The sequence below is a fragment of the Drosophila simulans genome, chromosome X, assembly GCF_016746395.2.
Source record: "Drosophila simulans strain w501 chromosome X, Prin_Dsim_3.1, whole genome shotgun sequence".
NCBI classification, from domain to species: domain Eukaryota; kingdom Metazoa; phylum Arthropoda; class Insecta; order Diptera; family Drosophilidae; genus Drosophila; species Drosophila simulans.
This window is the reverse complement of record NC_052525.2, coordinates 14,965,680-14,990,561: the sequence shown is the minus strand read 5'-3', so window position 1 is coordinate 14,990,561 and position 24,882 is coordinate 14,965,680. Positions and strand designations below refer to the sequence as shown.

At 42.5% G+C, this 24,882-nt stretch overlaps 1 protein-coding gene and 1 long non-coding RNA gene across 3 annotated transcripts in view; one reads left to right on the top strand and one right to left on the bottom strand.

The window, feature by feature from the left end:
* LOC27207566 (adenylate cyclase type 9) overlaps nt 1-24,882 on the top strand; it is a 43,490-nt gene that overhangs the window by 8,493 nt on the left and 10,115 nt on the right. The window contains exon 2 of one of the 2 annotated variants that reach the window (XM_039297644.2): nt 6,242-6,761. In XM_039297644.2, the coding sequence (XP_039153578.1) occupies nt 6,753-6,761 (9 nt within the window). In that variant the 5' untranslated portion in view covers nt 6,242-6,752. Of the gene's footprint in view, nt 1-6,241; nt 6,762-23,565; nt 23,884-24,882 lie in introns of those variants that run through there. The other variant, XM_039297645.2, reaches the window with a different exon arrangement.
* On the bottom strand, nt 16,019-23,567 carry LOC27207719. The gene is made up of 3 exons (XR_001600528.3): nt 23,331-23,567; nt 16,319-16,546; nt 16,019-16,250 (listed from the first exon to the last, which is right to left on the bottom strand). It is a non-coding gene; the product is annotated as an uncharacterized LOC27207719 (long non-coding RNA).

Here is a 24,882-nt window from a genome sequence, read left to right as displayed (position 1 = left end):
TAACTCTATCCCTGTCCAACTATTAGTGTATATAGTATGCAATTTGTTGTTTACCCTCGGTTTCGGTTTTCCACATCAAATGCACATAAAGTTATAGACTCAACCCTTTCGATTTTCCACTGAAAATTCCCTGCCATGCATTTCGAATTTCGCCTTATTACACAACCGCCGCCGATTTAAGCCCCCATCCCCTCCGGATTTCTGATGGTTCCCTCGGCATGTGGCGGATGATTAGCATTAATCAAGCTGTTGATGATGGCTCCGCTTATCATTAGGCTGATGATGCTATGGAGAGAACTTTCCGCTGCGAATAAAGCAATCAACGCACCGATCTGGTCCGATCCCATCCCATCCATCTCATCCAATCTGATCCGATCCGATCCAATCCATAAACACATTGTCTCGCCGGCCAGCGTGTGCCTCATAAAAATGAGAATGTTTCCATTCGCATTTAGGGGTAATTACCGCGCGGCATGGAATCACTGGGATCATTTGATTCACCCAGGGATCACCGGGGATCACCCTGCACCCCTGTACATACATATATTCCAACCGGAGCTCCCTTTTTTCTGTTTTTTTTTTTTGGTTTTTATTATCCCACGTTCGCTTAAGTTAACGAATTTCAATTCCGATTCGCCAGTTGTTTGCTCAGTGTTTTTCTTCCATAATTAATTTTTTCTTGATAATTATAGAGAGCTATTGACCGGGTACACAGTTTATTTTACACCTTACAATTGGTGTGGCAAGTTGAGGGGGGAGTGGTGGAAGGGGAGGGGGGGGGAGGGGTATGTCACTTACAGCTTGCATTGTTCTGGCCATAAAGAGCCCCCGATTGCCACGCCCCTGGCCCCAATTAGAGAAACAGCTGCATTGACTTTTGTTCTTAGTCTCGTCTGGCTAAGTCTTGGCTTAGCAAGTGATTATAGTGATTATACGGGAATGCAGTTTCCATATAGATAGACATATGCACATACATATATAGGCCACACACAAAGGCAACGAAGAAGTCCACGTAATTCGCTTTAAATATTTATAGAGCGCTCACTGTCTGGCGCACTCATCGTGATTCTGATTGTTCATCTGAATGTGAATGCGAGTTTGAATGTAAATGTGAATGAATGTGAATGTCAATTCGAATGTGCCCTGAGGACCAGAGAATAGGAATCGAAATCAGTTCAGTGCCAAAGTCGACATTTCATCGTTTAAGCAGCGAGATCATACACAGCTGCAAAATAAGCTAAACTCTCTGGAGATAGACTTTAAAAAATGAATGAAATTTGAATGAAATTACCACTGTGAGCAATCAAATCAATTAGCGCATTTCAGTATCTTTAAGATATTTGGTAAATTCCTAACAAAATTCTAGAGTTGCTCAAGAATTTGTCCAAGTGTCTGGCACATTTCTATGCGCTGACTAATGATGATGACGATGACTTTGCGCCACTCGCATCGAACGAGTATCATATCAAATGTTAATGAGCAATTTGTGCATAATCATGGCGCACAAGCCGCAAAAGCCAAAAAAGCCGCACATTGCGAAATCGGAAAGTGCCACGCGTTTAGTGGCTGCAACTGCAACTGCAGCAGCAACATCACAGCGGCAACATCAAGCTGCAACGGCGGCCATGCCAACAAGTGGGGCAATCAGTCAATGAATCGCTTTGGGCAACTCCACTGTTGGGGCTTCATTTTACTGACTTGACTAAAGATTCAGGATTAAGTAAAAGGTTATTAGAATCAGTGGATCAAAGAGATCTTAACTGGTATAAAAATATGAATTACTTGCTAGAATTACTAAAGCTACACATATTTCACCATAATACGTGTAATATTTGGCCTACGTAGCACTAAACTCAGTAAGTCGGGACTTTTATGATCTCTTACCTAATGGATCTGCGTTCTTATCGACACTATTAACCCACACGTTCCCGTTCCTTGTGCGCCAGACAAGAAGTATCAAAGTCTTAGCATCGCATTTATCAACCCTAATCGATCTGCACACAACAAATTGCGATTGCATTGTCCAACCTGGGGGACTTTACCCAGATATATGGTATATATGGTGGTAATGTATATATAATATATATTCACATTCTATCGTGTCTGGGCGTCTACTTCCTGCCGTTGCACTTGGCACTCAACACTCGGCACTTGCTGCAGCCGGGGGTTCATTCAAATGCCCGATATCGGTGCTGTAAATGAGCAAACAATTGCGCTTGTCAAATGACATAATCCGTCCATAAATATTGTATAAACAGTATGGAATCGAGTTCTATCTACTGCAGTTGCTGCTCTTGCTCTACCGTATTCGTATGCGTCACAAGACGACGTCAGCTGCAAGGCAGTAGTGCACTGAGAAAAAAGACCTGCAAGTTTGGCAGTGTAGAGAAGATGCTACTTGCAATGACTAGTGAGCAGATTGTTATTTATTAGATATTAGTAGACAGTAGTAGATACTATCTAATAGATAAATAAGAAATCCATTTGATTTGTTGTTAGTTTTCCAACACTTTTTCCAAAGCTACGATCATTTCCCTGCACTCCCAGCTAAACAAAAGAATGGACTGTGGAGGGGAAGAGACTGGAGCAAGTGAGCTAGTTACACCATCGGCACAATGGGCCGTCGGCGTGACAAGTGCAATCAGTGCTGATACAAATTAATTACGACGCAGACAGAGCGCAGACGAATCGCTATATATGTACATATATATATATATATGCACCGATATCGCGTGGGGAGATCTCGGCTTGACATTGGCATCTCAACGGCAAGAAGAGAAGCCCGCCAAGTGGCCGGCGGCGAAGTGGCGTAGCAAGTGCCGTAATCCGAGACAGCCACATCCATATCCACATTCGAGAGACGCCGCCACCGATCGCGGCATCTTCGCAGCTGCAACATGAATATACATATATATGCATATATACATGTATGAAAAACAGGAAGTAATCACTCTCCTTTGCATGCGAACGATTTACAATAAATAATTATGATAATGCTGCTCTGCTGCTGCTGGCGATGCCAGTGATGAATGCCAGCTCAAACGACCGGAAGGAAGTGTTTGCACTTGTTAATGGATCCCGGATCCACAATCCTCAGTTCCAAGTGCCCAAGTGCCCCATCTCCGATCTGCGATCTGCGATCTGCAATCTCAGCGGCGCAAGATCATCGTGTCTGAATTGGCAACACCTTCGGGTAACAAAGCAAAATGGGCGGGCTTCTTTGGGAGCGGGGGGGCGTGGTTAGAGCCATAAAAGTCGGAACTTGAGCTATCTGGTAAATCAGCAATTAGGTTATAATAGTGAAAAAGGGCTTAAGTGCCGACTGCTGTTTGAAGTCAATGCAAAAGCAAGTGGGCTGGGCATTAAAGTTAATTACCTCATATATTCGGCACTTAAAGCTCCGAAACTGTTGTATATATAATTATTTATGGTAATTTCAGCAATTGCGAAATTGTAGCAATTCATTTCGATGTGGTATTTTTTAAAGCTCATGAGTATTTTAAAGCAAAGCAATAAATGTGTATAGAGATTTCTTTTAGAACCCGATGAAGATTTCGAGCCCAAAAAACGTAGTGCTGCAAAGTGAAATAAATGGTTAAAGTCAAAAAATCGCCAACCGCAGCCTAAGCGTCATAACAATTCATTCAAACTTGGCCTACCAAACAGGCAAACGAAAGGACCAACTTTTAAGCTCGACCGCACCGTTTTGAAAACATTTTCACATTTCCGCATTTTCACCGCGCCATTAAAGCACTCAGGGATTTTCGAACTTTCTTTTCAAGAACACTTTCCCTTTTTTTTTTGTTTTTTTTTTTATTTTGGGTTCACAGATGTTCGTTGTTCTGGCGAATTTTGGGAACGAGTGTCTGGTTTTATTCGACTTGCTGGCACTCTTGTTCGTCTACAATTTCGATGTTCGACGTTCTTGAATTTCGTCGCACTTGGCGCAAAATGAAAATGATAATAAACCAAAAAAAAAGGGTAAAAAAAAAATGTAATCGAAGGGTGAGGTGCTGGGGTTAAGTCATTGTAATATTCGAATTACAATTCCTGGTATTCCTCTGGCATTCCTCAAATGCTATTATCACTCCTCACAATCGACTTTTAGCATTATATTATAGCACCCAAAATTCCACCTGAGAACCAATTGAAGTCGAAAATGTTTCGCTATGTATGTTTTATGTTCTGCGATTTCTTTTTACGTTGTTTAAACTAATGGTAAACAAATAGTAAAAATGATTCCATTAATTTCTGCGTAAACTGTGCAGACTTTAGGCTTTTTAATTGCTTGGCGAATAAAAAAACAGGCAATTAAAACGAGATGGTATCTAGTTATATGTATGTATATGAGAATTACCCAACACTTCAATTGACTTAAAGTTCGGCTTTTGCCTGCAACATGCGCCATGGAGTCAACCAGCTTAGTGGAATTTGTCCGCAGTATCATTACATGATTATTGCCCCCGCGGCGACCTTCGCACCCCCGTGGCCACCCACGCAATGCCCCCACCCGCATGTTTCTCTATGTTTTTTTTTTTTTCCTCTGGAGCGGAAGCCACCAAACAAGCGGGATTCATGAGCACATCATCATTATCATTGGGGCCATTATTATGCATTATGTGTGCCCCGATTACCATCTCCGTTTGTCGGACGAGGGCTTCCCGTTGTCCACGGGGTTGCTAGGGGGGAATTGTGGGGAGTTACGGCGAATTCCGGGGAGTTCCGGGTATTCCGGGCATCCCAGGGCATCCCGGGGCATTCCGGGGGTACAAGGATATGCGGACTTTACGCAACTTTGCGCCATGAGTGCGCTTACATGGGCCATCACATGATTATGGCCATGAATTGTGTAGGATTACGAAATAAATGCGAGAGCGGCAATTGATTATCACAATTTTAAATATTTTCCGGGCGGGAAAAGCAGCTACAATTCGTTGCCAAATTATTTTACATTTGGCGGAAATTAAAATGTGCAAATAAGTCACATTGCTCGCGACTTATTAAAACCTTGAAATAAGTATTCAATTTCAATGAGCAGCCAACTGTTTAAAATATGTATGTTTGCAGCAAGTTTCGCGACAAGTTTCAAATGAATATTAAAGCAACAATTTAGATATCATTCTTGAGAAAGTATATAACGCACTTATCACACTTTCCGAAAGTACCAGCTTGATAGAGTTTTATCGAAACCATGTCACTGGAAATCTGCTCAACTTTTATGGCTCATACATCAGATGCTCCACTCCGGGGATAGTAGTTTCTTCCCACCCAGCGAACTCTGAAGTTTTTCGACGAGCCAAAGTTTGTGAAATAGCTTGGAAAATAAGTTTAGCTGAGCGATGATAGAAACTGACAAACAACTTGATGCATTGGATAAGCACTTGGCCACGATGATGGGGATTGGGATTGGAATGGGGATTGGGATGTGGATTGGAATTGAGATAGAGATAGCGACTCAGAGACGTGGAAAAGCGACTAGATGCTAATTAAAAGCGGCGACAAATTGAATCAAAGTTAAGTCGCGACAAAGTTGGGCCTTGCACGATTTTCTCAATATATCTAATTGTTTCCCCTCTTTTCCCATATGCACATATGTACATATACTCGTATGTTTTATATACATACACGTACATATATGTATATTTACACCAACCGCTCTCTAAAAGCCAGACAAACAGCCGCCAACGATAATCGATGAACACAAAGCCAGCGAAAAATAAAACTTGAAATTTATCACCGAAAGATTCTTGAACTCGTCACTAAGGTCGTCCACTGTCCCCCTGCCCCATTCCCCTGAACCCCTCTCCACATTCCCCTTAACCCCTCTCGAACCCCCTTCGACCCGCGATCAGAACAGGTATCGCGGTGTGTGCTGACTGATTGTTTGACTGATTGATCGCCCGATCATTGATTGATTAACTCCCGCTCGCGCTCTTCTTACACATAGAGAAATGAGTAGTTTAAACAACGACAGTGCCAGATTGTTTATTTGTTTAATGTGCTTGAATTACCAATGTTATTGTTCTTATTGTTAAGTATTCAGTTTCAAACCTTTACAAACCTCTGCTTAAACTATTCATTTATTTTAAGTTAATTTTACAAAATAACTTTAATATTCAATCAAAATATTCATTAAAGAACATTTATCTAAGCTTTGATTATTTATAGTACTTTATTTACCTTATACTTTATTATTTATAGTACTTACTAATTGTTTCTACCTGTGCACTTGTGTTTTCAGGCATGTGGCAGCCATGAGGCGGCAGCGCTCCACTCGCCGCCAGCTGCTATTATGTCCGGCCACTTGTTGCAGGCATTCATGATGCAACTGAAACTGCAGCGACCGGCGGCACAGCGAACTCGATTCCAGTCACAACTGGGCTGCGGCCACGAAAAACACTCATACGCCATGTGGGCGCGAGGCGATCGGTGGATGTTGCAAGAACGGCAGCCAACAACAACAGCAGCCACGGGCGCCACACTGGCCCACGGCCAAGGCTAGGGCTAAGGCTAGTGCCACAGCCACACAGCACCAACAACACCACCACCACCACCACCACTACCAACACCAACACCCCAAACCACCCACACCAGCAGCAGCAGCTATAGGAATACAAAACACAGCCACCACCACCAGCAGACACAACAACAACAACAGCGACGACTGCAGGAACAACAACGTTCAACATCGGAAACATCAAGGAAAGTTGAAGAATTCCGTTGAACTCGAACGAAACAAAAACATCAAGAAAATGTCTGAGGTAAGCCAAAGTCACACAGTTACACAGAGAGAAAATGAGTGCTGTCAAGATAAAAAACGATATAAGAAGCTTTGATATACACCAAACACTTATCTAAGATACTAAGATTTAAATAATGAATGTGTAATTGGGTTACTATTTTAGTTTAGATATATTTCTTGTGATATGTTGGTCATCCTATCTTTGAAATAGTTCTATAGTTTTTGCAGTGTGTCCTCAAGGATGATTAAAGGAGCCAGACAGAGAGTGTTTCTTTGAGGCAGCCTTTTTAAAGAGACGGGGGTCAGAATTTCCATTTTTATTGAATTAAAATCGATTTTCAGTTTATTTTATCAAAAGACTTAAGAGCATCAAACACATTAAAAGCAAAAACCACACACACACACATGCACAGAGACACAAGGACCTATTTGCGTGTGTGTGTATTTATGTTAGTGTGTTTGTGCTCATAACAAGAAGAACAAGAAGATGTCGCTTTCACATACAAAGTCTTCAACTATAAACTTATATAAAAGTGGGGAATGAAGTGCAATAAATGCTAGATAAAAATCGAATGGGCCATTTTCTACAAGATAGATAAGGAATTATAAACTTTTATGAACAATAACAAGGCCAATTTAAACGTGACTTGGATGGCAAGCAAATGGTTTAAAGAACTTAATAATAACTTTGTAGGTGCAAAAAAAGATGTTTCGCCAAAAAAATATATTATTTTATATATTTTAGTTATAACTTATTTAGCAGCAAATAATTTTCTGTATTTTGATTGCTTAGCAAAAGATATGTATCTTGAATTCATTCGTTAACCTTTTTCAATTCAAATTCTTGGCGCATCTTGAACGCCATCGGCTCTTGACCTTAAGATTATATGGTGGCTCTAAGATTATTCTGGAGCTGCGTTCCTTGGGTCTTACATTGCTTTCGCTGCCCCATCTCCACTGCCACTTCCTGCTGGCATTTCCCGCATAGGCATTTGAATTTTGGGTCACTGACGTCGTCATCGTCATAGCCATCGCCATCGCCATCGCCATCGTCATCGTCTTTTGTCGCCAACGTCGCCATCGCCTCATGTTTATGTATGTGTGCGACTCCATGTGGCGGCTATACGGCTATATGGAGCATACCTATGGGGTGGGAGCATCGTGAGCAACAGGCGGCAATAACTGAGTCGAGCAGCTGTCGCCATAAACAAGCGGACGACGGACCCATACGACGGACTCGCACACGCAGACATAAATATTGACCTAATTTGCACCTGTTTACAAATTCATTTGAGCCACCCAGTCAGCCAGCTAGCCACCCAACTTCCCACTCCATCTAACCATTTCGCGTCCTGGCAGGACTTTGTGCTTTTGGCGCATGATTTATGCAGCAAACGGAGCGCGACAACCACGACGGCGTCTCCATCGCGAGCACTCCTAAATGGGTCGACCATGTCCACATCCACGTCCACAGGCACATCCATACATCCACATGTTCCGCCACGTCCGCGTTGCACAGAAGCCAAGGAACGCCACTTCCAGCGCTCCAATGCTCGTGCACTGCGAGAAAATAGCAATGAAAATGTAGTTTAATAGCCACTATATTTTCGCCGATAAAAATCGTTTTCCATCTAAAATTGTAAAACCGCTCACGTTCGACATAAACGGAAATCACCAATTGCTCTTTTTTTATCATTATTATTATTATGGCCAATAATTTTATTAATAGCATGGCCTTTTCTCGCTGTGCATGGCTTTTCGGTCAGATTGCTTGTTGGCATGTTATTAGGGAGAATATTTGCATTTTCAACCCGCTCGTTGAAGGGAAAAGTTAGCTGCGGGAGCAACAAATTTGCAAATGCGAATTTCGATGTTATTCTGCGCTGGCTTACGCGGCGTATGATTGATCTGCGAGGGATGTGAGGACATGCAAAATGTAACGAACTAAATTAGGGTAATCGTAGGCTGAACTAAATGACATTTGGAAAGATTCACTAGTTTCGCTTTTGAAGAAGATAACTTTAAAACGCACTTTTTGGCCAAAAGGTAATGTTAAATAAACTAAAAGAGGCGACTCATGTTGAAAAATAAATAGTTTACTACGAAATGAATTTGTGAAACCGCTATGCTTTGACATTTGAGACGACTTCTATTTTATAAATCAACTTTATTGTTGGGTTAGAAAACCGCACTTTAGCAAACTAAACAAACATTGATATCATTGCAGCAAGCGTACTTTCATAAATGGAATATAAATAGTCCAGAAACAAGTTCAAAGTAAAGTCACTTGAAAAATTCCCTCTAAATGAATTTAATAAATAGGAAATAAATAGAATGCGGTTTTAGACAGCTCAGAGCTACGACCCTCGAATAAAAAGAGAGAGGGGACTTGAAAATCATTTCCAGTTGGACAATTGGTGCTCCATCAGAAGTGAGTTAATCCCGAGAAGAGCCTGAAATTGAGATACTTAGCCGGGTGAATGCTTAACTTTAATTGCCGAGTGCACCAGTTGCGGATTAGGAGCACTCGAAACGCGAAACGATTCAATCGAGGACTTAATGAGTGCCTTGGTCATTTGCCTCGACGCGAATGGAATCCACTGATGGTCATGATGGTAATGATGATGATGATGGTGGGTGATGATTATGGCGTCTGGCAATTAGGCCGCCCTGCCATCAACTTGTCCTCGCCCATGACATTGCCATTGAATTATCCACATCCTTAACCACATCCTCATGCCCATTTCTATGCCCACACTGGTTATACCCATCGTCCGCATCATCATCGCTGCTTGTCTTTGGCAGCTCGAATCAGTTGTTGTCCATTGTTGGCATTGATTTCCCTTGATTGATGCGTTTTTAATGAAGGCGGGGAGGCGCCAGGTGCCTCGAATCATTAGCGCGATTTTCTCCACTTCTCTGGCTATGTATCAGTATCTTTTTATGTATCTGTATCTGTATCCGTATCTGTGTGTTGTCTCCGCTTTTTTTTTGTTTTGCGCGTTGCCACCGAAAGACAAACAGCCAGCCCTGATCCGCAATAAACTAAATGAAAAATAAATAGTCAATAACAATGGGGAAAGTGGAGCAAGTAGGGGGGTTCCCCCGCACGAAACCAGAAGGCGAAGAAAGTGTCGCAATGTCGTGGCCTGAAATTGACACAGCACTAAAGTTACGGCAAGCAAACAAAAGTGGCCAACAAGGAGCTGTGTGGGTCAGGTAGGAAAAAAGGCCGCACAACTGTGTGGAAAATGGGGAAAAACTAACTGCGATGGGTGAACGAAGAGCAGGAAAACGGGAAAACTGGACAACTGGGCAACTGGCAAACGAATGGAGCTTCCCCACGTGAGACGTGTACAAATGAACTCGGGTGCAGCACCCAAGGATATACATACGTGCATGCAGTTGCACAGGATCTGCGCCTGCTAGTGTGCCATAAAAAAATATTGTAATCACAAACTAGGCGAACGAAAGACCCAGAAACAGAACAACATGCTACACAGCAAAACGGACACGTATCTCGACCAGTTTTGTCACATTTCACATGAACAGCCAGGCTGTTAGCAGTTCACTTGGGAAAAACAAGACAAATCGAATAAATGAATGGGACAATGTGGGTTAAAACATGATTTCTTGCAAGTACTTAATTAGGTTTTCCCGCTTGAATGCAAATCGACTCCCTTTTCTAACGGATTTTGTGGAAGTAATTTGTGGTCAAATTTTCATCAAAATATGCGAAAAATTCAAAAATCCTAGAATTTCAAAACTTGAATGCAGATCGATTGGGATTTAAACAACGAACTCAACGAGGTATGACATTCCTTATTTGGGTCATTATTTTCAATGTTTTGATCAAAATACCGATAATTTTTTTCACAAAAAATCTGGAAAACTTTTTTCGGCAAAAAACCCAATTTTCAAGTTGGCTGTTTTGGCTATAACTTGTCTGCTAACTGCTAAGTATAACACATCTTTTGGAAAATGCTATATCGTTTGAGGTATGAGATTATCCCAAGCACAACCGAGCAACGAGATATGTACAAATTGGTAGCAGAAGTAGCACAATCACCTATTTCCAAATCCAATCAGTGGGTCTAATGTTAAGTCAACGAGCACAGGTCCTCTTGTGGGCTGAGGATATTCGATTCTGGCTGCGAATTCATGACTTTGACGTCTCGTGGAGGCCGCAATCGGGGGTCAAGGCGGGGCCAAGGTCATAATGAGAGGTGGTGCACCGCAACACCCCACATTTACAGCCACTCTTGTAATCTCCAATCGGCATAACCTTCATTGAACCGCAATCCGAAAGGTCAGCAGGGGGACATTGGCCCACTTAAGTGACATCTGATACTGGGAGGCAGCGTTAATCGGTTGTAGTTAATGAGAAATGGGCAATTTATAGGCATTTTCGATTGATTTGCGCCCTTTTACAAATATGTGATATCCTTGTTTTGTATTTAGGAGGTGTTCTTTGGAAGTAAGAATGTCTGGTGTCCAGAATTTTCCACGTAAACTGACTTAAGGACGTTATCTAGGCAAAGGTCCTGCTTGCCAGCTGTTTCATCGGTCACCAAGCATCTGCCTTCGCCCTCGTCCTTCGACCTGCGGCCCTTTAAGCAATCCGATCATTCCGCATCATTATGGGGAAGCCAGCGACGCCTTTGCACTCGCAGCAGCTGTCGAAATTAACATAAAACATTTATGGCAATGTCGCAGTGTCGCGGGCAGGACTAAGCCGTTTGTATCCTGATTTGCATGCATTTGCATATGAGGAGATGAGGGAGGAGGCAGGATGCGGAATGCGGGATGCGGTATGCGAGATGTGGGATGTGCCGGATGGAATGGGTTGGCAAGTGTCCTGGCCGCTTGAGCTGTCGCGTTGAGACGCGTTTATCTGTGCGTATGCAGAAAGTTTTCCAATTAAAAGTTTCGCCCAGGTCCAAGTCTGTCGCCGCATCTCCGTCTCTCTCGGTCTTGCGTTACCAGCTCTCCGCCCGGATTCTGCGTCCTTTTGGCGACAATTAAGCCCCATAATGAGCTATAAACTTCCAGCGACAAGTGGAAAAGCTTCGCAGTGGCAGAGGAACGCAAAGTGCCCTGTTAAAATGCGCACATATGGCAAATAAATACGCATACGCCAGGTGTGACAGCAAAGCTGATGGCACACTTCGCCGAGAAAAGCACACTTTGGCCAAAAAGTTGGCAAAGGTTATTAATTTCGTATATGCGGTGATAGCCAAAAATGTGCTCTGATGTTCCAAAATTATTTACAACTTGCACATACATGATATAAATCATAAAATATAATAGCAGGCAACTTTCCAACATGGCTCTACAGATTCTTTAAGGATTTTCTGTGCTTAAGGGAGCGTTTTAAATGTATTGAAAACTCGTCAATAGCTTTGATAATCTATTGTCCGTGGCCTGCGGAATGTTTGCGTCTTCCTTCCCCTTCGACTTTTGTTGTCAAATGAAGCGTGACAGCTGCCAGGGATTGTAAAGCAAACAATTGTCGAAAAATTATTGCTGCCTCATTTGCTGTGGCGGCCCAATTTGGCTTTGACACCTTTGACAGATTGCTTAGCATTGTTGGTCTGTCACCCCGCACCCCCTGTTGCATTTGTTTTGCATTTCACCTATAACCTTTGGCACTTGGGCCTGCCCCACAGAGCCTTTGCCAAAAGAATTTCATAATCAGCAGCAGTGCGATAAAAATAAACTCGGGTTGGGGCTGATAAGAGGGTGGCGCCATTACGTCAGCCGCCTTTGCAACTCATCAAAAATGTCTGAAATGAGGCTGGTGGGTGGCGAATTGTGGGCGGGGCTCTTTGTGGGCGAGACATGACCTGCAGCTGCCACCAGCGGGGATTTGTCGAACGTCATTTGCAATATGCGAGCAGCCAAAGGAATGCCATGCCAAGTGGTGTGCATCCTTCCCATCTTCCCACCAGCCTCGTAATCCCCAATCCTGCGAAAGCCACCCACCGCCCACATTTTAGCCTGCTAAAAGTGAGTTCCTTCTGCTCCTGGCAGTAATCCTTTACCAACATATGTTGGCGTTCTTTAAACAGTATCAAGAGTATCTATTAAATTGTATATACTAAAAGAAATCCATTTTAAATCATATGAAAGTATCTATAAGAATTTTTAGCTTGCATTGATAAAAGAAATATCCAACGAAACTATCTAATGCAATATTTATATGATTTATTTATTCTAAATAGCTTCATATTGGAAGAACTCCCTTGGAAATGGTTAAACCCAGCACATTCATAGCCAAGCCATCAATATTTGTTCGTTGTTTCCTGGGAACTTTTATCCGCCGGCCGAAAATTCAATTTAGGTGGCGCCGCCCACTTGGCTTCCCTCCCTCGGGGACATAAACCCCAATCTGGATATCCCATTCGAGGGCCTTCGGCGATTTGCCAGAGATAAGGAGGCCGCCCGTGGCATCCGCGGCAGTCCGCTGTCATCCGTTGGCCCGGCCGGCCTTATCATAAATTTCAAGCACGCAGCAAATAAATCCAATTAAATTAGCAACAATCTCAAGTGGCCGACGGATGATGGCTGCAGCTCCTCCTCGTGTTGGCTCCAGCTCCTTGTTGGCTCTTTTTGCGCTCCCGCTCCTGTTGCTCGGCCTGATTCTGTCCTGGCACATCCTTGTGCCACTCCTATTTCGCTGGCCGGGATACATTATTTTCAATTTGCCTTCTGCGGTTGTCCAGCATCTCCTCGCCACCTTCGCCTCATCATCCATCTCCGTGGGCCCATCTCGTCTCTCATCCCACATCGCATCTCGTCTTGCTGGCCAACCTATGGGCATCGGATTTTTATGGGCATTGTGTGTGGTTAATATACCGCCCACACAAGGAGCACAGTGAAGCCTTGACAGAAGGCCATGGAAAAACACTAGATATATACATAGCCCTTTGGACTACTGATACTTATCCCCTATATTTATATACTTCGTTTTTTGGTTACGGCTATTCGTTCAACTTACTGAATCACTACTGTAGCTGTAGCTGCTTCACATATAAAGTACTATTTCGATTTGTTTGCCCCCCCTTAAACTTCTTTATGCCGCCTCGCATTTGTTTGTTGTTTGTTACTCAATAGAAAATTAGTTTGTTTCTTTGCCGCGGCTATCTGTATTGAAGTAAAATGTGCTTTGATATATTATCAGCATACAAATGCACTCAGCTAACATGAATTTCGGTTTCTTCTCGCATTTCTAAGAAACCAAAATCGAATCCTAGTCTGGAGTCCACTCCAATTGAAATTAGCAGCATCTGGTGCAGAATGTAATGTATTCCTCGGCAGCTGTGTGAAAATTAAAGGCCCAAAAAGGGTTTATCCGCCAGCTGGTGAATGGAAATTATGGGGGTTACATCGAGGAAACTATCGGGAAAACTGAAGCTGAAAACGTTAGGTAATAGCCAACAATCAAAATGTATATTTCACAGCAGATGGTCATTTTTTCTTTAAGTTTTTTATTTAATGTTTAATATACTGCATGATAAGATTAAAATCACTTTCCACATGTGCATGATATATGATTGTATATGCGCTTTATCAATATCATTGATGAGCATTGTGCAATCAAGATAATTTCCTTTGCATATGCAACCGATTAACAATATTGATAAACTTGCTGCTCTGTAAGACAAGTTTATATTGCTAATTAGCTATCTTATATCGCTATCAATTGTTTATTGTTATGAATGGGGGAGGCGATTGATAAACTTTTCGCTCAATGTACAATATCGAGTAATGATGGCCATGATTTACCTTTTGTCAATTAGCAAATGCAACAAATTAAAATGGAATTATTTTCCAGCTAGAAAGGCTGAAGAATGTGCGAAATTGGCTACGAATATTTCAATTAACAAGTGCATTTATATTAAAGATGGGATATTTCTTTCACCCCGTAGAACGGCATTCCAAACTGGGAAGCTATTCCATCTCGGCACTTCATCGTTCTCCTGGCGGGCAGTGGAATGGGATGGGATTTCTGGGATGCCAGTTGCCGACCTTTGGGCAATCAATTAAGTTCTGCGGCACGCAATCTCCCCGAGTGTTTGCTGACCATCTGACCAAGTGACCAACTGACCAGCTAACCAACTAACCACCTAGCCAACAGACCATCCAAAGGAGCTGCCTCATTAGAACTGGAGGAGTACTCCTGCATTCCGATTCCCTGCGATGACAAAGGGAATGGTGGGCAGTGGGCCGGGGCGTGGAGTGAATCTTGGGTGCCCACGTTGCGGCTACGTGACAAACTTGGCACGACAACGCGTACCCTGAATTTTCAAGCCACTGCGAAGTGAGCCAGCGATTTAATAGAATTTAAGCAGCATTTAGGCGGGGTTATGAGTTGTGAGTTGTGAGTTGCCTGGAGGGGCAACCGGTGACAAGTGGGGGCCAGGGACCTTTGCCACATAAATCTGTCAGGCCGAGAGCAATTCTCATAAAATAATAATGGCAACAGCAGAAACGGGAATGAGAACAAGTCCACTGAGAAAAAATTGTGCAGCTTTCCCAGCCATAAAAGCAATAAAAACTGTAAAGGTTTGAAACTGAAAAAATATGGATTGCAATCAATATAAACTTTAATGATATAATATATATGTTTTGATGAAACATTCAGTTTGCTTTCAATTATAAGCAAATGTGACTTTTATGACTTTTTTTTTATGAATTCGTAGCTTTGCTCATTTCTTTCTCTCAGTGCACCAAAGACAAGGGCAGGTAAATGGTGCAGCGATAAAAACGCGATAAAGTCATTCAAAGTGTTTAACCGGCGGGCGGGGGAATCTGTGGGGATCATCTCGAGAGTTGGGCGGCTGGGTGGGTTGGATGGGCGGTACGAATCGGGACAAACAAAGTCAAAATTTTCCACATGCGCTGTTCCGAAAGAAGAAGAGGCAAAAAACAAAAAAAAAAAACAAAAAACCGAAGCACTCTCGCTCACCTGTACTTTTTTTGTTCTTTGTATTTTTGTGTTTGCTCGACAGTGTCATAAATTTGTTGATGTTTGCCTAACACTGAAGGGGAGTGCCAGCTGGTGGTGGGCGTCGCAAGGGGAGGGGTGGCGTCAGCTGGGTGGCAGGTGAGAAGCGGGTGCAAGGTCATGCACACAATTATATTACGCCTGGCCAAACAGAGTCGAAAATCATGGAAAAATAACCAATCGCATTCAGTGAACGCATTTGCAAATGAGCGCATTTTACTGCAAGCAAAGGGGGATTAAGGGGGTTTAAAAACCCCTTTTTCGAAAGAATTCCTCTGAGTGACGTGTCAGCAAAGCGACTGCGAAGTGAGCAGCGAACTCTGACAGGTGGTGAGCTGTGCTGGTCCAGAGTATTGTCGCATTATCTCATCGGGTGGGTAATCCAGTGATTCTGCATTTCGGACATTATCGCAGCTGCACAAATGGGACATGTGGTCATTTGTGCATTTATTTATTTTACACGCCAGTGAGTCGGCATAGAGTGTGTTGGTTTCAGTTCTTAAAGTAAAGAAGGATATCATAAATATTTCACATATTTCAATTGCATATAGTTAACTTAAACATACCATTTAAGTTACATGCTTTTCAAGATGTTTCTGCTTAGATTCAACATTCGATTTGCCACAACTTTTGCTTTCTTATTCGCTACAATTTCTGCTGTCTGCCAGCGACAATTGCTGCAATCCCAAGCAATTCAAATATTTGGCGAGCGTTGTCGGGGGACTCAGTACTTTCATTATCAGACATCGTCTCAGCAGCACACAAAGACATATAAAATGCGCTGTACCAATGCACTGAAAAAAATAAACAGTAATTCGAACAACATTTCAACAAGAAATAGTATGGTAAATATACATTTTTTATTTGGAGAGTTATTTAAGCACTTAAATGTAATATTGACCATACTTACCACGTTATTTATAATTCCATTTAATTTATGCTTTTAACTACACCCCTTTTTTTTCACTGTGCAGCTGCTTGGCAGCATTCTGCTTCTTACATATCTGTCTCAATCTGTCACAGCAGCCAGCTTGAAGTGAAGATCTTATCGCTTATCTCGCCACCGTCAACAATTCTCGTTTGTTCGTCAATTTGTTTGTCCCCATGCCGGTCCTTCCCCCTTCGGTATCCAACCCCCCATCCCCTTGTTTTCCAGCTTGCCTTGTCACACATTTAACTTAAACTTTTTTTTTTTTGGCCATTGCGCTGATAAGACTGCCAACGCTGTCACCACTTTTGCCAGACGCCTTGCAGAGACGTCATCAGGTGGATAAACGGAGTGATCCAGAGATCGTATATGGGTTGAGCCGCAGATTCCACAGTGAGGCAGAAAAATCTGGCTGCTAGCAGTCCATTTGCATCCCATTGACGCACAACGTGGCGTATGTTTGATATCAAGAAGCAAAACTCTGTGAAGCTAGCAAATAGCACATTACTATGATATTTTCGCTCGCAAATTCATTCATTTCTCAGCTAAGTTGCTTGCTATTCACAATGGTAATTAGATTGAAAAATTATTACAAAAATGGCGCAGAGACAGCTCAATCTGCAGGCATCAGTTTGCATTTCATGCAGTGACGTTCAACATGGCGTATGCGTAATATTGGCGTATATGTATAGGGCACCAATGGGGATTTGCGAGAACAATCGAAATGGCACCTGATCCGCAGCATCATCACGTTCATTTTCGGTCGTCAGCTACAGTTTTCGGTTTTAGTTTCAGTTGGAGGAGTGTCACATTGACTGGGGACCCACGTGGCGTATGCTTGATATGTTGGCCAACAATGCGGGCAATGGTTTCAGTTTTCAGTTTAGCACAGTAGAAGTTCTGGTCCTTGATAGAAAGATTTATTTACCCCGATATAATGGCATAGTAAGTAGTTTTCAGTAGCTATATGACTGCTTTCCCAATCTTGGACTGGCACCACAATTAAACCTTGCAGCACCTCCGCTTTGTGTCATCTAGATTGCCTGTCAGTCTGCTGGTGGCGGCATCCACATGAATGCATTTGCGTGTTTCTGTCGAGGGCTTTTCCCATGTCCCATTTCCCATTTTCCGTTTCCCGCTTCCCTGGGCCTGCCAAACATTTGGCCGAGGAAGCAGCTTGTTATCCCGCCCGCCATTCCCCCCCTGAATCTCCTCGTCATCGTGCTTAAAGCAAATGTCATGCAATGTTCTGTTTTAATCAAAGGATATTCGAGCGCATCATACGAATAACAAATGCAAGCACATGCACATAAGTACACGTATTTATTTGCATATGCATTAAAAGGGACCTGCCAGCATTACCTCGGGAATTTTTTGATTTTTTGCCAGCGAATGTGGCGCTAATTGACGCCACTTTGCACTTAAAGTAATGGCCTCTCAAAGGATCCGCAAAAACCCCAAATACAGTTAACTTCATAATGGAAAAAAGTGTTAGCTGCGTGCTGCGTTTATAGAATACCCTGGAAAACGGGGGATTTAGGTACTGAGTTTAATGATATTCATTAATTAAGTAAAAAAAGAATTAAAGTTTATTGTAATTTGGAAATCGTCTAAATTGATTACAAAAAACGCCCATCTAAATCTGTTTTTCAAAGGGTATTTCAAGTGGTTGTTGTGAGAAGCAAAAAACTATTTTCGCTGCAGCAAACGTGTCACCTGCAATGAGGGGCGACGTGATGCGAGTGGGCGTGGCAGGTGCAAAGTGCATTATATCTAAAATAAAAATGGAAGATGGAACATCAAAACGGACGTAAAGCTGCACAACAATTTGATGACAACGTGTGCGGAAAATGTGCTGGGTATAAATCGAAGAAAGGAAAATCGGGAAATGGAGGAGAAGGGGGGATGGGGGGTGGACTTTCCCTGGGAAACTGCAGCGGAAAAGAGCCACGACTTTGAGTGTAGTGAAGCGTGAAGCGGCGGAAGTGCTGTTGACTTTAGTCGGAAATGCCATAATCTCATGCTCATGCCAACTGAACAGTTCGCTTATATATATACATATATGTATAAGCTTCTTTTTCCAATGCATATATACCAGTTTATATATAGACAGAACTTTTCCGTCTTTGAAATAACGCTTCATTGAAACCAATTATCAGTTGAAAACTTTCCGCGAGCACAAAGAAAATGAACGACGACGAGTTCCCACTAAGAAGTTAATCAATCAATGCTTAAGCAGATTCTGGGGAAATATTTGCAATAATCTTATTTAAAGTCTATAATTTTCCTTTCTTCCTTATCAATTATCAATCAATTTTTAAAATCCTTTTCTCTGCTGAATACTTGAATTATCCTTGAGAAGGTACTAAGACCATTACCATAATGCATGCTTATCGGATTATTGAGTTCGAGTCTTGAGTTCCAGCTCCAGTAGCTTCGATCTTATCAGGAACAGTTTTATTTGCCGCAATTAGGGCACTTATTCCACGTAAATGCCACTGCACGGAGTACGTCATCATGTGTGCGGAGCGGAGCGGAAAATGTTAGCGTTTTATTGGAATTTATACTTATGCGAAAAGGACCTCGGCAATTCCGATTGAGAGCTCCCTTGAGTGCGCGATTTGTGATGGCGAAATCCTTGGCCCAGGCCGCACGGCATTGGCTGGCGATGATGGTGATTGGGCCTATGATGATTGCGATTTCGATTCCGATTGCGATTCCCATTCCCAATCCCAGTTACAATCTCATTCCGATGGCAGGCACCGTCTGTCTCCGGAATTCCCAACTTCCCCGACAGAGCTGCGGCGCTTCCTTGGCGCTGCTCATTATCCTTGGCAATGTCTTTCTAAATTGATTTTTTCGCTCTCAGCTTATTACACACACTCACACACACTCGCACACTCACACACACACAAGTGCAGCAAATTCGCGCGAGTAATTGTCGGTGCCTGTAACTCAGCCTCAATGTGTGCGATATATTTCCACTGTTTTCATTTTATTTTCATTTCATTTGAGTCCAATTCTCGAAAGCAGCAAGTCACATGCTGGGGCACATGATTAGGTCTACTGTAGGGAATATATAGTACAAAAGCATAGCTGGTTTTAACTATCTAAACACAACTAGTCTTGGCCATCAAGGACTACAATTCCTTTCGAACAAAACTGTATATCCTGCATCCCACGTTCGCAGAGCACACTTACATATGCTGAACTTGGCACACTCTACGTTTTGTCACTGTTTATTGACTTGATGGCGAAGGGTCGAAGGTTGGGGAATCCGCCCCCCCTCCCCCCCTTTTTTTGCAATGCTGTTGCGCAGGCCTTTTCATTTGGCATTCAGGGGGGTGGCAGGCGGTTGGGGATTCCCCGCACAATTGTTGCCAACGGATTTTCGGCTTAAGTGCGAGTGCTTCTTTATATAAGCATATGCCATATATATATATATATATATATACATATATGACTCGATTATATTCCAGTTTATGCATTATACATGCCTTTTCCGTTCGCATGTCTGCCCTCATCTTTTTCGTACATCTTTCGTTGTTGTCCTTGTGTAGGCCGCTTTGTTATAATCGCATTTTCAGTTATTGTTTACCACCACCACCCACCACCCACCGCCCTTCGAATCCTTCGTGCCCATCCTTGGAATGTCCTTTGTGCATTTCGAATGCGGGCAAACGGAAAATCTTGCGAGGTCCAGGTTTTTGGGGCTCGCAAAAACCTACTCATGCATATTTCAGTTGGCCATCCAAACGTTCACTTTCTTTCTGCTGCGTGTAAGTGGCATGCACAGAAAGAAAAAACTGAAACTAAACTAAAATGCTCGAAACTACAAATCGTAAATACTATAGTCGCCAACTTTGGCAACGTATGTTGATTATTTCCCAGATGAATTACCCATTTGATTGACCATTTCCTTGGGTGTGTTAAAACTAATGACCAAAATCAAAATGGATGCGGCTTATTTAAAGTAAGCGCCTCGTTATCCTCTTGCAACTTTTTGCGGGCCCAAGTTTAGTGCATTCGCTTTGATTGCATTTTGGCGACGCCATTCCACTAAACACATATCCTTTCGCCCCCATATCCATTGCATCCATGGCGTGCAGGATATTCGCAGGAACACTTGCCCGTTTTCGGTTCCAGCTTCATGTGTATTCATTAAAAATTTAAGTGCTTATTTACACTTTGAGTGAGTTTGTTGGCTCGTCGGGATGCAGGGGGATGCAGGGTGATGCAGGGGGATGCAGTGGGATGCAGTGGGCTGCTGTGTGGTGGGCGTGGCATGTGCAGCACAGGGACCACAAGTGCATTCACTTCAGCCACATGGAAAACCGCACTGCAACCAAGGACCTGCTCTCCACATGACCCGACCCATGCCACGCCCCCCTTGGCTGGACACCGCCCTGTTTTGACAGTTAATCATATTTTGGAATGCAACATGGACATGACACCATCCACTGGCCACGGAGCACGGAGCACCGGGCTATGGCATGACTTTGTTGGACACTCATTGCTGGCCCGCCATTCCTTTGTATGCCCAACGGGCAGCAAGGGGTTAAGGGTGCTAAGGGGGTTAAGTTGATTGGGCTAGGACCGAAAAGCGCTCCTGGTGCAACTAACCACTGGTCCACGAGACGAGCTCCTTGCAAAGAGTGCTAACCACAACGCAATCGATCCACACAAATTGGCCATCGGCTGTGATTGAATTTCAATATGCTTCGGTCAACTGCAATTTTTTCTCAAATGTTGTTAAGATTTCATAGTAACTCAATAATGGGGTTTCTTCATTTTCTGCCAAATTTAAAGTTCCAAATTTAAAGTTCAGACTGCGCACTTTATTTCGAACTGAATTGGAATGGTCAACCGAAATTACTAAAATTGTTCTTGAAAGTTGTTTATGTGATTTTAAAGTAACTGAACTAATATTTGTAGCTTCTACTGATATTATATTATGTTTTAAATATATATATAATACCAATAAAATGTTTTTCTGCGTTCTATAGATTAAAATAGCAGCCTTAGTCATATTATTTTACCACTAATCAACGAGCGTCTGCAATTTGATATGAGCATACCCCTTTATCCACCTGCAAAACAGATCGATTTATCGCTGGTAACTTCCTAGGTATATCCGTGCCACGCCCCTTCGCCGCGGCCGCCTTCGCCTGCGAATCGCCGTACTGAAAAATCCGGCGTAAATTTATCAGTTTACTGATAAGTGGCAGCCAACATGGCTGCTACTTGGCTTTCGCCTCTGCCGTTGGCTTTTCTGCTAATTAATATTCAAAAACTTCTTAACAGTTTGCCGCTTTTGTTGTCGTTTGCCAGGCGAATTGATGCGGCTGCCAAGAGAGTTTAATTAAACAAATATTTGGAATTTGATTTGCAGCCAGCAGAATTGTCGTGCTAGTGGTGGTGGTAGTTTGTGTGTGAGTGGTGGTTGTTGGCCAAGAATTCAAGACGACTGCCAACGGAATTCCAATTTCCTGTCCCCAATTGCCGAATGCATTATGCAAGCCACTGAGCCAACATCACAAAGGCCCCTTAAATCGAATGTAAATAGAAAAGGGACGCTGGCCAGGACTCTAGAAAGCCAATCAAAGGAATATTCGCAGCCATGGACAGCAGCTTAATTGCCAAATTAAGTCGGCCACTATGTGTTATATTATATATACATCTATATATACCATGTACATGAACTGAAGGAGCAGGAGGATTTCTCGAATGGCTGAGTGCACGATAATAAAGAAGAGAAATATTATTCGCAAGACATCTGCTTTTGTCAGCCTTTTGGCATTTTATCATATCGCTCGTATCTCTTATCTGCCACATACATATGTATCTACAAGATCGTAGGTTGTCAGAAGCATCTTTGGAGGCATTACTGTCTTTTATACCTTTGTTTTTGCAGTTCAAAGTTCGAAAAAGTCAGTACTTTATAAACAAAAAATATATATAAATTTATTGCTAATTTCTTAGTTACTTGTTCCTCTGTTGCCTGTATTTGCATATAATTTCATCAAATGTGTTAATTCCTGGGCATATATTGCGAAGTTGACATTGATCTTATGATCATACTAATGAGATCAACTTAGACGCAATAATAAATATTTTGCACAGGCCTTATAATAAACAAGACCAAATACACATGTTAGTAATAAGTAAATCAAATGAAATACCAAAATATCTTTTACAATTTGCATAAGTAATTCCTGCAAGTTCCCCTATATTTTTCCAAGTGTAAATTAGTGAATGAACGCGCGAAAGAGTGAGTGTGTAATGAGTGCACTCGCCGAAGAAGTTCAAGGCGATTTCCCCCGGCCAGTTCACATGGCAAAGAAAGAATCGTGTCTGGGGGCGATCCTTATCTTATCTGGCCCCAACTGCCGGAATAGCCGAGCGCGATTTATATTAAATTTTTCTGTTATATTTTACGGGTCCCACAACAATGTCGCCCAACTTCAAAAAGGGGGTATCTCTGAATATGACCTCATAGATTATGGCCGTGGGTCCTTGGCCACTTGAAAGCGATATTCGAAACGGGACTGATCTCAAGTAGATCCCTATCTGTTTCGCTCTCCGATTTCGATTTCGATTTCGAGCGATTCGAGCGATTGCTCAGTTACTCGCCGCCAATTCTCGCTCACCTGGCCTTATCAGCTAGACGATAAGCTGCCTGCTTTTTGCATTCTCCAAACGCTGTGGCTGCGGCTTCTGCTTCTGCTTCTGCCTCTGTCAGCTGTTTGCTGTTTGCTATTTTACCGCTGGCGATCGACGGCGGTACAATCGACACAATCCCCAACGTCGCACCGAAAAATTCAAATCAGTTCTCATTCAGCGTCGCGTCAACGGAATTCGTTGAACCGCACCGCTTCTCCGCTTGGAAGCCATTTGTTGCTGTTTCGTTAACTGTTTCCGTTTCACTCACAAATCGAATCAAATTAAATCGCATCAAATCGCATCGCATCGAATCGCATCAAATCGAATCCAAACCGCATTCAAATCGAATCGAATAACGTACGCATAGCGCGGCAGGCGAATTTCCAATTGCCAATAAATAAAGAAGAAAATACGACGAAAATGCTGGGACTCTAAGTGAATTGTTTATTGTTTAACGCTATTGTCGCGCATTTGCCGACCATTCGAATATATGTGCAATGTTTTACTCACGTTCATGGAAATTGTGTGGATTGTTATTCGGTAGGTGGCAGCAGTTGAAAACTAGAACACACATTTTGTTAAAAAACCGCAATCCCTAAATGATGTTAAAAAAAAAAACGTGGAGTATTAAGAGCAATTCAAGGGTCAGCTAGCAATTTGCAAATTAAATATTTGCTTTGGTAGGCGGTTAGGAAAAGGATTCAGCGGGCAAAGGAAACCCAAAATATGCCCACAGATTTGGTTAACTTTATCCCAAAAGTCGCTTCAAAGGGGAAAAAGGTGAAAGAAAGTTGTGTTCGCGCTTGTATCTTGTATCTCAGCCCCACCCAAATGATAAAAGCTTGTCAGAACCTTTTTAATACCCCTTTGTTCTGCTCTATTCATCTATTCATTTTTGTAGTCAATATTCGAATATTTTGATTTTTTATATATAATCCTAACTATAAGTGTTTTATTTTAAGAGTTATGCCAATGAAAACTTAGCACTTATACGAGTAGTTAACAATGTTTAAAATAGCTTATGAAATTATTGAAATGATAGATTGTGTTTGGGGCATTTTTAGATTTGTTACTCCGCGCACCTTATCTATTTTTTTTTTTTTTTTATTCCACCAACTTCTATTTTTGGACCCACTTTTTAGCGGCTTCTTAATGAACAGCCAAGTCGCTTTGTATGGTGAATGCTTTTATGATTAACTTAGCAACTTTGTCCGTTTTGTTTGAGCGTCGCCCACGGGTCGTATACGCGATGCGATTGGGCGCCCGAAATTGACGTCTCTGTTCCTTGATTTTGCCAGCGATTTTCGGCTGCATTTGGGCTGCTGCTTTCTTTTGGCTTTGGGCTTTCTGGGCACACAACCTTCGCTCATTTCACGATAAGATTGCCCGAAATCGAAGGCCGAAAGAAATCAGCAATCGCAAATCAGCTGGCAAATATCAGAAGTCACAAATCGGAAATCAGAAATCAGAGCCGATGTCGCGTGACTTGCGCTGCGGCAATTTTTGGTGATAATCAAAAATGAGAAATACTACAGGCAA